This window comes from Canis lupus, chromosome 28 (assembly GCF_003254725.2).
Source record: "Canis lupus dingo isolate Sandy chromosome 28, ASM325472v2, whole genome shotgun sequence".
Taxonomy (NCBI): Eukaryota; Metazoa; Chordata; class Mammalia; order Carnivora; family Canidae; genus Canis; species Canis lupus.
Window position 1 is genome coordinate 348,935 of NC_064270.1, and position 16,836 is coordinate 365,770.

General features: G+C 45.3%; 1 protein-coding gene across 1 annotated transcript in view; it reads right to left on the bottom strand.

Annotated features, from left to right (window-relative positions):
- FRMPD2 (FERM and PDZ domain containing 2) overlaps window positions 1-16,836 on the bottom strand; it is a 112,682-nt gene that overhangs the window by 77,889 nt on the left and 17,957 nt on the right. The window contains 2 exon segments of the mRNA XM_049103128.1: window positions 2,727-2,884; window positions 4,591-4,716. Of these exon segments, the coding sequence (XP_048959085.1) occupies window positions 2,727-2,884; window positions 4,591-4,716 (284 nt within the window).

Here is a 16,836-nt window from a genome sequence, read left to right on the forward strand (position 1 = left end):
CGTGCTGTCAGAAAGCAACATGGTGAAATGGAAGAGCATTATCTGATGTCTCCAAGCCTCACTTTCTTCACCTTTAAAGTGAGTTTTCTGCCTGAATACTCATGAGCATTGAGTAAAAACATCTGGCAATGGTAATGATAATTATTGTTATGATTATCCAATGCAGAGCATTCTCACAGCAAACCGGGCTCTAAGTCTTTTACTTATATCGACTCATTTAGCCCTCAACCCAGTCCTGGGAGGTCAGCGTTTTAATTGTCTCCATCCCTTAGAGGAAGCAAAGCAAAGGCAACTTAGGGGACTTTCCTGAAGAAGATCTAAAGCCTAAACTTGAACTAGAGCCCCTGCCCTGGGCCTTGGCTATGTTGCCTCTGGGTCATGCTAAGTTCTCAATAAAAGTCAATTTATTAGCTTCTGCTGCAATTGACAAGCTACAGTTAAAGTTAGGATCTATCTTTGAGGGAAATGATTTTTGGAACTTTAGAAGGGAGGCAGTGAGTTAAAAAAACATGGTGTGTAAAACAGCATGGTTACTTTAGCAAACCACTCAGTTAAATACAAGTGAGTTTGGTTTTGGTTTTTTGTTTTGTTTTGTTTTGTTTTGTTTACATCTCTAGGTCAAGGGCATATGTCCGGGATCACATGTGCCAATTTTCTCTCCGAAACTGTACCCCTAACCTAGTCAACCAGACATCTGATGAATGTGACTAGACACCTGCAGAAAAGTCCACAAATTGCATCCTCATCTCTGGAGAAATGCTCCTGAGAGTAGATGCTAGAGCAGTGTCCTGAGCACTGCCAGAGGCACCAACCATACTCTGTAACTGACTTGGATTCCAAGGGTTCTGTCTAAATATTCTAGGGTGAGGCCTAAGGCCAAAATGACAATAGCCTTCATCCCAAATCCCAAATCCGGCCCATTAGTAGATGCTGCCTGGAGAAGGATGGTGACAATTTTGAAGGCAACTCCTGGCTCAGTGGGAAAGAACACCGTGATCAATTGATGATGCCTGCCATGAGCACAGGGTGGGATGATAGAGGCATGAGTGACCTGGAGTTAGAGACCTGCCCACACCTTCCACCTGCTGTGGCACTAATACTCCGAGTAGTGGGGTGAGTGTGTCTGAGTGCTGGGGAAAGGTGGATGTTGGCCTAAGGAGAGGAGTCAGGGTATCATCCAAAGCTCAGAATGGAGCCCAGAGTTGGGGAGGATTGTGAGCACAGCTTTTGCTGAGACCACTTTCCTGATTGCTCACCTCACCTGCCACAGCACCCAAGACAAGTTGGATGCAGAGGAGCCTCTGGCAGATGGTAGAGAAGAGTGATCAATAGAACTGAGTAGTAGGGATGCTGTAAGAGAGACACTGGCCAGGTGACCCTGTCTCTTGGCCTACTAAATACCAGTTTGCCATTGGCTGGGGTTCACTGCCCCAGGAAGCTAAGACCTCTGGACTTTTGGGGTACATCAGCATGAAGCCCTCTAGTAGTTGTTCAGAAAGTCAGATCCCACGGCTCCAGCTGTGGCATCTCAGCTGGTGAAGGAGGCACCACAAAGAGACCCAAACAGAGGGACTGAGAGACACCCACATCTGCATCTAACACGGGAATCCAGGGATTCATTCCTGGGATTCTGTTAGTGTGGGCAAGAGTGTAGGAGCCTCAGTGCTGGGTGACTCCCTGTGGGGTGACAGAGTCAGGGTCACTGCAACCCACTGTTGGGGTCTGACTTGGAGACATGTGGGTGCAGACAAACCAACCCCAGAGGCTACCGATGCCTCCTGAGAAAGGCAGGACTTCTAAGCTGCACTCTTCTCAAGAAAGGACAGGGAGGAAGAAGCAGAACTTGCTGATGAAGTGCCCGCTATGCCCTGAGTGTGGTATGTCTGCTTTACACTGCTCTCTCCTTAGAATTTTTTCTTTTTAAAATGAAAAATAATATTTACTAAACTTTTTGCTATTCAGAAGTGAAACATGTCCATGGAAAACCTAAAATCACCACTGATGTTGCCATCCAGAATAACCACTGCAGACACCTTGGTATATATATTTTTAGAACACACACACTCTCTCATCTCTGACTGTCTCCGTATGTGTATGTTTGTGTGTGTGTTTATTCAACTAGGGTCACATTGTAAATGTATATATTTAAGTTCTTTACAAGCCATTCCATAAGCCCTTACAGTTTCACTTTAATGCTGTCTTATTTACTGGACATATAGTTTTTTTCCAATTTGTCAGTAATGTCAACAATACAACAATAAACATAGTGCAGCTAACTCAATCTTTACTCATGCCTTAGGATACATTCCTATTTGAGGACTTTTGAGGGTTTTGCTACACGCTGCCATGGGTACCAATGTCCCAGACTGTTTATCCACAACTTTTCCTTTTTTTTTACCCACAACTTTCCCAATGCTTCTTTTTAGAGATTTATAATAAGCTGATGGATTCAGTCAAATCAACCTCATTTTACTGATGTAGAAATTGGAGCTCAGAGAAGTTGACCTATCCTCATCTAAGAGCTAAAAAAAAAAAAAAAAAGAAAAGAAAAGAAAAGAAAGAAAGCCTGGGAATAACATTTTTTAAACCCGTTCTGCATCAGTATTTCTTGGGGGTAAGCTGGGTGGGAGTTGGGGATGCCACCTCCAGGACAGGTCCAAGGTCCTAGGACCAGGTCTTTCCCTGGGACAGGCCCAGAGGTGCTGCAGAGCTGCCACACACCTTACCTGAGATGCATCAGGCTGTTCATCACCACTCTGTCCCTGGAGCAGTTCAGGGGCCTTGAAAGGAGCCGCCTCTATGTGAGAAACATGGTCCTGGAAAGAAAGACTTCCAGCTGCGGATAGCAGGGCTGACCAGGGGCAGATCACATAGTCCAAGGAATCTGAAACCAAGGCCAGGATGGGAGTTTAGAGATGGGACCACTGTCTGGAGGGCCAGTTGTGGATCTGTAACCAACAGGTGCCCCTGGGACAGACTAAGAATAAGACCCAGGGGATCCCTGGGTGGCGCAGCGGTTTGGCGCCTGCCTTTGGCCCAGGGCGCGATCCTGGAGACCTGGGATTGAATCCCACGTCGGGCTCCCAGTGCATGGAGCCTGCTTCTCCCTCTGCCTGTGTCTCTGCCTCTCTCTCTCTGTGTGTGTGTGACTATCATAAATAAATAAAAATTAAAAAAAAAAAGAATAAGACCCAGGAAAACATCAAGTGTAATAAATTCAGCCTTGATACATGCATGCACAGGGGCACGAGCTACCAAGTGTGGCTGCAGTCCACCAGGAAACTAGAACCTGCATCCAAATCCCTCAGTGCTCTGAGTCTCAAGGTAAGAGGTAAAGAGAGGTGAGGTCCACTTGGAAATAAGCCCAGGTAGGAGTTCTTTGGCGCCAAGCCTAAGACCAAGGCGGCTGGTCCTCTGGGTGTACTGTAGCTAGCTATGCATCAGCTCCCGCCCCAGGGCAGGAAAGAGGGAGGGAAAAACCTCAGGGAAGATGAAACCGAGGGTGCAGTTGCTCAGTGTCCTTTGCCTCGGCACACTGGGCCCCGGCCCTCTGCTCACGTGGCCCCTCGTGCGGGAGCCTCCAGGCGGGCCTGCGGCCCCAGGCACAGTGACTTCAGAGCTGACCTCTGAGGGGGCACCCGCTTTGTTCCAGTTACCAACGAAATGTCTCGCAGGTCCAAATTCACCTGACCGTGTCCCTTACAGTGATGCGACGGCAGCTTTCTCAGTAGAGGGCGCTGGAAGGACACTGTGGGAGGCGGGTGGGTTGGGGGGGCTGTTCCCGAGTCGCGAGTCGCGGGCCGACACACCACGCGCCCGACCAATGTTTCCTCCGTCTACACAGACGCCGTGGGCTCCAGGTCTCCTGCCCGCACTGGCTCCCGGGGCTGTGGCTGCCGGGTGCCCATCTCCACCCAGGGGGTCCCCCTCGCCCCTGTTGGCAGTTCCTGTGCCTCGCTTGTCCGGGGACTGCTGGCCACTTCTGGCTGGGCACAGCCGCGGAGGTCGCTGTCCTGGTGGGCTCCAGGCACAGCAACCCCAGATCTGAACCCCAAGCTGGGAAGGGGCTTCCCTTCATAATTAGCCATTAGCTAAATCACCAAGAGAGAGCCCTGGGGGCCATGTGGAATTGTCTTGTATCTTACAACTACTCTACTGTTGGAATTTAATCATTGTTTGTATTAACCTCCCTCTCCTCTTTAGACTACCTAGTTGTAGGTTCTGTCCCCTGATGGGACACAAGGTGATGTGCCACCTGGCAGGGGACAGTCTGGGGCTGTCAGCTGTCCAGGTAGCTGCCCCCTGCCTCCTGTCTCCTTATGCTCAGACTGTCCAGGGGCAGGGAGAGGCTCAGAGAGCTGTGACCACTGTCTCCCTAGAAGCAAGGCCTTTCTTTCAACGCTGCTGCATGCAGTGAGTCCAAGAGACAGGCCTGACTTCCTTGTGTGGTTCCACGGGTAGATGTCATTTGCCCACTTGATCTGATGGTTTGGACTGATCACAGATCTGAGAAGCAGCAGCCAGTAGCATGTCTGGGAAGCTTTGCACTCAACTCCCTGTGATTCAACTGCCCCAAACACACTCTCGTACCTTCACGAAGGTCTTCCAGGAGCCGCTCAACAGCTAGGGACAAGAGGGACCAGATTTCCTCCTCCAACAGAGCTTCACCTCTGACCTGAAGGGCACTGGCCAGGACCACAGAGGCCAGGCTCATGCCTGCAAAGACATGTACATGGCACAGTCCTCACAACGTCCACAAGCAAACCTCGGCCTGCACTCACCACTGCAACCCGGCACAGTGCAGGCCCTTTGAAGCACACAGCACCATATTTGCATCTCCTGCATCCCTGGGGCAGAGTACACAAGAGAAGCTACAGAAATGCTTACTAGGGGGCTGGCTAGGCTGGCCAGCTGATTCAGTGAATTAGCAAATAAACTCCCAAATGAAGGCTTAAGTGAATAAATGAGCAAAGAAATGAACCAGCAAGATGGTACCTCCCTCAGTGGAGCAAGGGCTGTAAAAGAGAAACCCATGCCCAGGAGCATCTTTAGCCTGCTCTCCTCTCTGTCTGGGAAAGTAGGTTAACAGCATTTTTTTTTAATCTCCGATGCATGATTCATGTCTTTTCTTCTGCCACATGCAGAGTTGAATTTGGTGCCAGCAGCAGCCCTGTCTCTAACGATCCCCAACACCTGCATGAAGACTGAAAATCACTAGCTGGGATAGCGAGCCCTGTGTTTTGAAAAGGTACAGGTCACAAGAAAGCACGGGACTGAGTTTGCCAGAGAAGGGATAAAGAAAGCTGGTCCTCTCCGTCTTTTCTTAGATGGGCTCCTTTAAGTCAAAGCTGACATTTAAATGTCTGTTCCCCTGACAAAGCTGCCACCCACTAATCTCCAGCCCCAGGTGGGATGGCAGCAGGAAGAGGCCAGGCAGGCTTTTCCTAATCCATTTACGTTGTTGTTTATCTCTTCTATAGCCTCAGGGAGGGCGGGAGTGCTGTGTGGGGAGCAGGGTGGAGAGCACATTAGGGGACCCTCATCCCTCCATCCAACACAGCTAATCCAAGCACTCCACTCACCAGCTGCTCAGCTCCCTGTGTATGCCTGGAAGTTCAACCTCCTCTGGCCTCAGGAAGTCACTTTATGACTAGGAAAAGATTGCATTGAAAGTATTTTAGAAAAAAAAAAAAAAAAGTATTTTTGGCAGGTGTGCTGTGGCTAGTCAAGACCATCATTTCAACATAATAACTCAATGAAGGAAGGGACAGCCTTTTCAACAAATAGTGCTGGATCTATCATGGAAAAAAAAACCCTCATATCTTTTTTTAAAAATTAACTCAAAATGAATCATAGCTGTAATGTAGAACACAAAACTTTACTTTTTTTTTTTTTAAACAACACATGAGAGAAAATATTCAAGATTTAGGACTAGGCAAAGAGTTCTTAGATTTGACACCAACATCATACCTTACCTTACATGTGCTCAGAGCACTTAGATTAGCCTATAGTTGGGCAAAATCATCTAACAAAAACCAACTTTATAATAATATGTTGATTATCTCATGTAATTTATTGAATAGTGTTCTAAAAGTGATAAACATAATGGTTATAAGTGGATCAGTTATTTACTCTTGTGACCATGTGCCTGACTGGGAGCTGAGGCTCATTGCAACTGCCCAGTGTCATGAGAGGATCATAGTGCATATCACTACCTCAGAAAAAGATCAAAATTCAAAATCTGAAGTATGGTTTTTACTGAACATGTGTGGCTTTTGCTTCATCATAAAGTCAAAAAGCTATAATTGAGGGCACCTGAGTGGCTCAGACAGTTAAGCATCTGCCTTCAGCTCAAATGGTGATCCAAGGGTCTTAGAATTGAGCCCCTCGTTGGGCTCTCTGCTCAGGGGGGAGCCTGCTTCTCCCTCTCCATCTGCCTGCTGCTCTGCTTACTTGTGCTCTCTCTCTCTCTCTCTCTGTCAAATAAATAAATAAAAACTTAAAAAAAACCCTATAACTCAAAGCATTACAAGTCAGGGATCACCTCTATATAAAGAACTCCCACAATCAGTGTATAAAGACAACCCAGTTTTAAAATGGCCAGAAATGTCAACTCTAATTCAATAATAAATAAGTTTAAAGTACAGTAAAAAATAATTACAATAGGCAAAACTGAGAGTGTCACAGGTAAACTGTAATGTATGGTCAACCTTTTTTTTTAATGGGCAAAGACTATGAATTGATATTTTCCCAAAGATGTACAAATAACCAATAAGCACGTGAAAAGCACATGAGCACATGAAAAGATGCTCAACATAATTAGCCATTAGGTAAATGCAAACCAAAACCACAATGTGATACCATTTCAGATGTATAAGGAAGGCTATAACCAAAAAGATGAATAAGTGTTGACAAACATGCAGAGAAGTCGGAGTCCTCATATATTGCTGGTGGGAATGTAAAATAATAAACTCTTCTTAAAAGAATCAATTACAGCTACCATAGGACTCAGCAATTCCACTCCTAGGTATATACCCAAGACAAATGAAAACATGTCTCACCAAAACTTGTGCACAAATATTCATAGCTGCATCCATGGTAATATTCAAAAAGTGGAAACAACACAAACATTTAACTAATGAATGAATACACAAAATGGTATACACATATGATGGAATATTATTTTGCCTAAAAGGAACAAAGTACTGCTACATGCTGCAAGATGGGTGAATCTTTTCTCTTAAACCCTTTTATCAAGGCATAATTGACATACAAAAAGCGGTACATATCTAATGTATACAACTTGATGAATCTGGAGTTAAGTATATATCCATGAAACCATCACTGCTTGAAAACAATATGCTAAGTAAAGGAAGCCAGTCACTAAAGGTCATATATCATATGATTTTCTTCACATGAAATATCCAGAACGGGCAAATCAATAGAAACAGAAAGGAGATTAGTGGTTGGCAGGGAATTGGGGAAGGAGGGTATAGATTTCTTAAGGGCACGATGATAATATTCTGGAATTAGTTGTGTTGGTTACATGACTTTGTGAATATACCAAAAACTTCTGAATGATACACATTAAAAAGGTATGTGAATTATATATCAATAATTTTTAAGAGAAAAAAGAGATGAAGAGGAACCTACAATTAAAGGACATACCAAATCGATTTAAAATATGTAAAACTAAACATAGTATAGTAGGAATAATAGGAATGCACATATGAGGGATAAAAATATAAAGAAACAAAAGGACATTCTGACTATAAAAGTCTGGATAATGGTTACCTTTAGGAGAATAAGGGGACTGTGATTGAGATGGAGAATTTTGAGGGGTTTCTCGAATGGGTGACAAAGTTTTATTTCTTAGCCTCAGCGATGGTTACAAAGGTGTTCGTCTAAGAATGATCCATTAGGGGATCCCTGGGTGGCGCAGCGGTTTAGCGTCTGCCTTTGGCCCAGGGCGCGATCCTGGAGACCCGGGATCGAGTCCCACGTCGGGCTCCCGGTGCATGGAGTCTGCTTCTCCCTCTGCCTGTGTCTCTGCCTCTCTCTCTCTCTCTCTCTCTGTGACTATCATAAAAAAAAAAAAAAAAAAAAGAATGATCCATTAGACTACAGATTTGTTGTAATGGCTCTCTGTGTCTGTTCTTTTACAATAAAAGTTTAAAACAATTTTGAGCATTGCCCTGATGAAAATATTTTTAGGCAAATCCCCAAAAAAGCACTCCATTTCCACCTCTTTTCTCAAAATATAAATCCAAAAATTTTCATCAGTGATGTTACATTTGTCTGGAGAGAATTATCCTGAAATCCTGTCAACAAATGCTAACCAGCTGAAAGGCTCAATCATTCTTTCCATGTAAGGGAACATCCAACATCTAGGAGAGCACATAACTGATCAGGTTGGCCAAACACCACTCTTGGTTAGGGTTAAGAGTTCCTTGAGGCTTAAGTTGCCATTCTCATTGCTGGAAGTGTCAGGATTACAGCTTCCACATCAAAGGCAACCCCAAACACAGGAGATAATACTAGAAAACTGGTCATCATCCTCTCCATTAAAACAAAACAAAACAGAGGTGGGTGGCTCAGTTGGTCAAGCATCTGCCTTGGGCTCAGGTCATGACCCCAGGGTCCTGGGATCAAGCTCACATTGGGCTCCCTGCTCAGCAGAGTGCGCTTCTTCCTCTCCCTGCTGCTCCCCCTGCTTGTGCACTCTCTCTCTGTCAAATAAATACATAAATTCTTAAAAAAAAAAAAACTGTCCCCGTCCCACTTATTCCAAATGTACACGCATGATCCCACTGTAGAAAGAAATATCTACATTCCACTTCTCTATACGAACTCTGTCTGACCCCAGTGTCACAGGTGAATATTCCATTCTGTCCACAGGGGTAAGGTGATGCCTGGAGGGAGTGCCAACACTTGGGAACCATTAGTGGCTCTGGATTTCCTTGGCAACCCTGACCATACTCCCTCACTCTGATAGGGAGTAACTTCAGTGCCTCCATTCCAGTCTACCAGCCCTCAATGAGCAGCCCAAACTTGTGTTAACATCCCAATCTCTGTAATATTGCCAATTCCATTTCAGAGCCAATTGATACTGACAATAAAAGGAGCCACTCCATTGCACTTGCTGTCTGCCGAGTACTGTTCCCAGTACTTCGTGTATATCAGTCCAAGCCTATGAGGCTGTCGCCAGCAGCATGCTGCGGTGCCTCTGGGCTTGCTTTCAAGTGTTTTTACACAGTCTGCTGTACCATGAACTAAAGGAAAACCATTAACTATCTAAAGAACAGAGAGATCCCATCACACAGATAAACCCTGGCTTCCTGCCAGTAAGGAAGCTCAGGCAAAGTGTCAGCCACGGGTATTCTTTTGGGGGGCAGCTCTGTTGTTAGACCTTCACGTCTCATTCACTTCCAGGCTCCCCTCTGTGGGCCAAGTCCTTCATATTGACTATATTCACTGAAGGCTCCTGTGGTCATCTGCTAACTCCAGTCTCCTCCATCTGAGGCCTCTTGCCTCTCAGGAGTGTCTTCAGACCCCCTTCCATAAGTTCCCATGCTATGGTGCATCCTGTCTCCCGGGACTCTCCTCTAGTGGCCTCTGGCTTCCAGCAGCCCGTCCTGTCTGCTCTGCCCATGCCCTCGACATCCATGCCTCCGCCATCCCTTTATTTAACAAATACCTACCAAGCAGTTAGTATATTTTAAGCTACAAATAGAAAGGTGAAAATATAACATCCTCCCCTTGCAGGTCTTACATTCTAGTGGGGACAGGCAGAGGGGGACAGATACTGAGCAGGAAAATAGATAAACAAAATAAAACCACAGAGAGAGAGACTATGAAGAACAAGTAGACAAGGGGATTCACTTGAGCTGGAGCGGTCAGGGAACGTTCCCTAAAGCTGAGGCCTGAAAGGCTGAGAAGGTGCCAGCTGCAGAAAAATCTTTCCGGGCAGAGAGAACAACAGGCACGGAATATCAGGGCTCGACAGATTCCAAGAACAGAGAGAGAAGCAAGCTGGGCAGGAGCATGATGAGGAAGGGGAGCAAGTGGGCACAGAGGTGTGAAGGGGGAGTTGCAGAGCCGGCCAGATGCCCCTCCACCTCACCTTTCAGGCTAAGGAAACGAATTTGCACATTTGCTTAGACACATAGGAAACTCGGCCTGCCAACTAGCCTACAGTAGTGCAAGGCTCAGCAGGACCCTTTCGGACGCAGTTATGCTGCTATTGACTAGAGCAGAGACAGAAGTAACAGAGCCTGAGGGCCAGCCACCTAACTCATTGTCTCATTTAACACCTCACCAGTGCTGTTAGTAGGGAGGGTTTTGATCAAGGGCAAGCCTCACATCTCCGTCCTGCCCACCTCAGGAAGAACTGTGTCCAGGTCATCTGGGCTGCTACTGAGTGATGGTCACCAAGTACCAGCTGGTGGATCAAGCCCCCCTATCTGAGGGCAAGCCATGTGCCCTTGTTGCCATGATACTTGATAGCATTTGTAAAGTGCTGAAGAACTGCACATTCCTGCTAATCCTTACCTACTTGCTGGCTATGTAATGGATTTGAAGGACCTCAAAGGCCCCTCTCAGCTTAGGAGTTCAAGGTACCACTGCCCAGGAATAGGAGGCATAAGCACGGAAGCGGGGGAAGTTCAGGGGACAAGGCACACTGCCTCTGGTCTCGTGAGGACAGGCCAGTGGGCGACCACTCTTTCCTTGGAACCACTCCTGTTGCTTCACATTCATTTCCCCTGACTGTTCAGGATTCTTCTTCCTCTCATCGTCCCTGGAATACTGTCCCTCGGGATTCTAGCTCGGGCCCTGTGTTAGTCTCCTATGGCTGCTTGAACAAATTACCACAAGCTTGGTGGCTTGAAGCAAGAGAAATTTGTTATCTCAGAGACATCAGTTTTACAGGGCTAAAATCGGGCTGCAGGCAGGGCCACACTCCTAGAAGCTCTAAGGGAGGATCTGCTCCTTGTCTCTTTCAGTTTCTGGTGGCTGCCAGCATTTCTTGGCTTGTGGCCATATCATCCCAATGTCTGCATCCATGGTCTCATCATCTTCTCCCCTTCTATTTTAAATCTCCCTCTATCTGCCTCTTACAAGGATACTTGCGATGGCATCTAGAGCCTACCTAGATAATCCAGGACAATCTCCCCATCTCAAGACCCCTTAACTTAACCATATCTGCAGTCTTGCCATTTAAGATAGTATTCATGGATTCCACAGATCAGAATCTTTTGAGGGGCTTGGCAGGGAAGCATTGTTCAACCTACCACCTGCCATTTTTCATTCAATACTCTACCTGTTGGCCAAAAAAGGTATCAGCCCTGGGAGGTTGAATCTCCAGCTCCTCAACTCCCTGGCTGTGTGAGCTTGGGCACAAGTATATATATTCTTAATGTCTCTATGCCTTAGTCTTGTCATCTGGGAAACAGGGTTAATCATAGCAGCTACCTCATGTAACTGTTAGCAGATTATGTTAAAGGGCTAGGTATGTAAAAAGTGATGAATGCATCTTATTTCCCTTCTCTTTCTATCTCTGTTATAATCACTCAGAGGGATTTTAAGCATCAGAGCTGCTGAGAAGTTTCCAAGTATGAGATTCTTAAGATATGGTGTTAATTGTTTCCATCTGTCTGCCAAGATTGAGGTGCTTTAAACAACCCATTTTAAACCTTAGCAAGATGCCTAAAATATCTCAATCTCCCCAAAATAGACACCCTACACAACCAGGAAAGGATGGGGCTCCCAAGGAATCAAACCTCTCAGAACGATCCGTTTTCCCTCCTCCTTTTGGTCCTTATGTCTCCCTTCATTCCTTCTCCCTTTGGACATTGATTAAAAACCTTCTGCCTGCACTCAGACCAAAATATGAGCAAAACTTTCCAGAAGGCAAATGACATCCCCCCCTAGGAAAAAAAGACAGCTTTTGCCTCATCTGGGTTCTGTTTAAAGGGCTAAAGGTATCAAGGCTTAACTTCCAGAACTCTCCTACAGTGACTTCCTTGAAACTTGATCTCAAGCCAGTAATGGATGATATTGTGTCACTACTATATTCTTCACAGAGACCCTACTCTCCAATATAAACACTGGCTGTACCAACATGGTATGACCTTGAGCAAGTAACTTCCCAAAATCTCTTCCCCTCCCCCGCCCCACTATGAAACAGAATGATGCTTCCTACTTTACAAGGTGGTTGTGAGAAACAGAACAAGCCAATGAAAAAACGACGACCAGCAGATATCCTACCTTTCTTCAGTCTCCCAAGATAGAACGTTGCATTTCTAGATAGGAGAATGGATACTGAAGTGGAGAAAAACATTCAGAGTATTTTAGAGGAGTGTTTCTCCTACCATCCATCTTTTACATAATATTTCCCCAGTATTTGTTATATTACCTATGCTCATACAGCAACTTTTTTTATTTAAGTGCATTTATTTTAAAAGGAAATTGTTGTTTTAAGAAATGGAAAAATTAGGAGGAGGGGCAAGATGGCGGAAGAGTAGGGTCCCCAAGTCACCTGTCCCCACCAAATTACCTAGATAACCTTCAACTCATCCTGAAAATCTATGAATTCGGCCTGAGATTTAAAGAGGCAACAGCGGGAATGCTACAGGGAGAAGAGTTCGCGCTTCATTCAAGGTAGGAAGACGGGGAAAAAGAAATAAAGAAACAAAAGGCCTCCAAGGGGGAGGGGCCCCGCGAGGAGCCGGGCTGAGGCCGGGACGAGTGTCCCCAGGACAGGAGAGCCCCGTCCCGGAGACGCAGGAGCTGCACCGACCTTCCCGGGCAGAAAGGGGCTCGCAGGGAGGTGGAGCAGGACCCAGGAGGGCGGGGATGCCCTTGGGCTCCCGGGGACACTAACAGACACCTGCGCCCCGGGAGAGTGCGCCGAGCTCCCTAAGGGCTGCAGCGCGCACGGCGGGACCCGGAGCAGCTCGGAGGGGCTCGGGCAGCGGCTCCGCGGAGGGGGCTGCGGGGCGGGAGCGCGAATCCAACAGCGCAGGCCCCGGAGCACAGGGCGCCGGGACACAGCCCAGGATCCGACCTCCCCCGGGACAGGCAGAGGCGGGGAGGGCCCAGGACAGCGAGGACGCTCCTGCCCCGAGCTGAGCAGCTCAGCGGCCCCGCCCCGGAGCCTCCAGGCCCTGCACATGAGCGCTCCGGAGTTACTGCAGGGGCTGACTCCAGGTTTCCAGAGCTGGCCGCTGCCACTGGGGCTGTTCCTCCTGCGGTCTCACGGGGTAAACAACCCCCACCGAGCCCTGCACCAGGCAGGGGCAGAGCAGCTCCCCCAAGTGCTAACACCTGAAAATCAGCACAACAGGCCCCTCCCCCAGAAGACCAGCTAGACGGACAAGTTCCAGGGGAAGTCAAGGACTTAAAGTATACAGAATCAGAAGATACTCCCCTGTGTTTCTTTTTTTTTCTTTCTTTCTTTCTTTCTTTCTTTCTTTCTTTCTTTCTTTCTTTCTTTCTTTCTTTCCTTTCTTTCTTTCTTTCTTTTTGCTTTTTGATTTCTGATTGCTTCCCCCACCCTTTTTTCCCCTTTCTTTCTTTTTATTTCTTTTTCTTCTCTTTTTTTCTTCCTTTTTTCTTTTTTCTTCTTCTCTTTTCTTTCCTTCTTTCTCTCCTCTCTTTTTCTCCTTTTCCCAATACAACTTGTTTTTGGCCACTCTGCACTGAGAAAAATGACTAGAAGGAAAACCTCACCTCAAAAGAAAGAATCAGAAACAGTCCTCTCTCCCACAGAGTTACAAAATCTGGATTACAATTCAATATCAGAAAGCCAATTCAGAAGCACTATTATACAGCTACTGGTGGCTCTAAAAAAAGGGATAAAGGACTCAAGAAACTTCATGACTGCACAATTTAGATCTAATCAGGCAGAAATTAAAATCAATTGAATAAATAATAGTGAAAGGGAAAATAAGGGAAGGGAGAAGAAATGTGTGGGAAATATCAGAAAGGGAGACAGAACGTAAAGACTGCTAACTCTGGGAAACGAACTAGGGGTGGTAGAAGGGGAGGAGGGCGGGGGGTGGGAGTGAATGGGTGACGGGCACTGGGTGTTATTCTGTATGTTAGTAAATTGAACACCAATAAAAAAAAAAAAATAAACATCAATTGAATGAGATGCAATCCAAACTAGAAGTCCTAATGACGAGGGTTAACGAGGTGGAAGAACGAGTGAGTGACATACAAGACAAGTTGATGGCAAAGAGGGAAACTGAGGAAAAAAGAGACAGACAATTAAAAGACCATGAAGACAGATTAAGGGAAATAAGTGACAGCCTGAGGAAGAAAAACCTACGTTTCATTGGGGTTCCCGAGGACGCCGAAAGGGACAGAGGGCAAGAATATGTATTTGAACAAATCATAGCTGAAAACTCTCCTAATCTGGGAAGGGAAACAGGCATTCAGATCTAGGAAATAGAGAGATCCCCCCCTAAAATCAATAAAAACCGTTCAACACCTCGACATTTAATTGTGAAGCTTGCAAATTCCAAAGATAAACAGAAGATCCTTAAAGCAGCAAGAGACAAGAAATCCCTGACCTTTATGGGGGGGAGCATTAGGGTAACAGCAGACCTCTCCACAGTGACCTGGCAGCCCAGAAAGGGCTAGCTGGATATATTCAGGGTCCTCAATGAGAAGAACACGCAACCAAGAATACTTTATCCAGCAAGGCTCTCATTCAAAATGGAAGGAGAGATAAAGAGCTTCCAAGACAGGCAGCAACTGAAAGAATATGTGACCTCCAAACCAGCTCTGCAAGAAATTTTAACGGGGACTCTTAAAATTCCCCTTTAAGAAGAAGTCAGTGGAATAATCCACAAAAACAAGGACTGAATAGATATCATGATGACACTAAACTCATATCTGTCAATAGTAACTCTGAACGTGAACGGGCTTAATGACCCCATCAAAAGGCGCAGGGTTTCAGACTGGATAAAAAAGCAGGACCCATCTATTTGCTGTCTACAAGAGACTCTTTTTAGACAGAAGGACACCTACAACCTGAAAATAAAAGGTTGGAGAACCATTTACCATTCAAATGGTCCACAAAAGAAAGCAGGGGTAGCCATCCTTATATCAGATAAACTAAAATTTACCCTGAAGACTGTAGTGAGAGATGAAGAGGGACACTATATCATACTTAAAGGATCTATCCAACAAGAGGACTTAACAATCCTCAATATATATGCCCCGAATATGGGAGCTGCCAAATATATCAATCAATTGATAACCAAAGTGAAGAAATACTTAGATAATAATACACTTATACTTGGTGACTTCAATCTAGCACTTTCTACACTCGATAGGTCTTCTAAGCACAACATCTCCAAAGAAACGACAGCTTTAAATGATACACTGGACCAGATGGATTTCACAGATATCTACAGAACTTTACATCCAAACTCAACTGAATACACATTCTTCTCAAGTGCACATGGAACTTTCTCCAGAATAGACCACATACTGGGTCACAAATTGGGTCTGAACCGATACCAAAAGATTGGGATCGTTCCCTCCATATTCTCAGACCATAATGCCTTGAAATTAGAACTAAATCACAACAAGAAGTTTGGAAGGACCTCAAACACGTGGAGGTTAAGGACCATCCTGCTAAAAGATGAAAGGGTCAACCAGGAATTTAAGGAAGAATTTTAAAAATTCATGGAAACTAATGAGAATGAAGATACAACTGTTCAAAATCTTTGGGATGCAGCAAAAGCAGTCCTGAGGGGGAAATACATCGCAATACAAGCATCCATTCAAAAACTGGAAAGAACTCAAATACAAAAGCTAACCTTACGCATAAAGTAGCTAGGGAAAAAACATCAGATGGACCCTACGCCCAGCAGAAGAAGAGAGTTAATAAAGATTCGAGCAGAACTCAACAAATTCGAGACCAGAAGAACTGTGGAACAGATCAACAAAACCAGGAGTTGGTTCTTTGAAAGAATTAATAAGATAGATAAACCATTAGCCAGCCTTATTAAAAAGAAGAGAGAGAAGACTCAAATTAATAAAATCATGAATGAGAAAGGAGAGATCACTACCAACACCAAGGAAATACAAACGATTTTAAAAACATATTATGAACAGCTATACGCCAATAAATTAGGCAATCTAGAAGAAATGGACGCATTCCTGGAAAGCCAAAAACTACCAAAACTGGAACAGGAAGAAATAGAAAACCTGAACAGGCCAATAACCAGGGAGGAAATTGAATCAGTCTTCAAAAACCTCCCAAGACACAAAAGTCCAGGGCCAGATGGCTTCCCAGGGGAATTCTATCAAATGTTTAAAGAAGAAACCATACCTATTCTCCTAAAGCTGTTTGGAAAGATAGAAAGATATGGAGTACTTCCAAACTCATTCTATGAGGCCAGCATCACCTTAATTCCAAAACCAGACAAAGACCCCACCAAAAAGTAGAATTACAGACCAATATCGCTGATGAACATGGATGCAAAAATTCTCAACAAGATACTAGCCAAGAGGATCCAACAGGACGTTAAGAAGTTATTCACCATGACCAAGTGGGATTTATCCCCGGGACAGAAAGCTTGTTCAACACTCGTAAAACAATCAATGTGATTCATCATATCAGCAAGAGAAAAACCAAGAACCATATGATCCTCTCATTAGATGCAGAGAAAGCATTTGACAAAATACAGCATCCATTCCTGATCAAAACTCTTCAGAGTGTAGGGATAGAGGGAACATTCCTCAACATCTTAAAAGCCATCTACAAAAAGCCCACAGCAAATATCATTCTCAATGGGGAAGCACTGGGAGCCTTTCCCC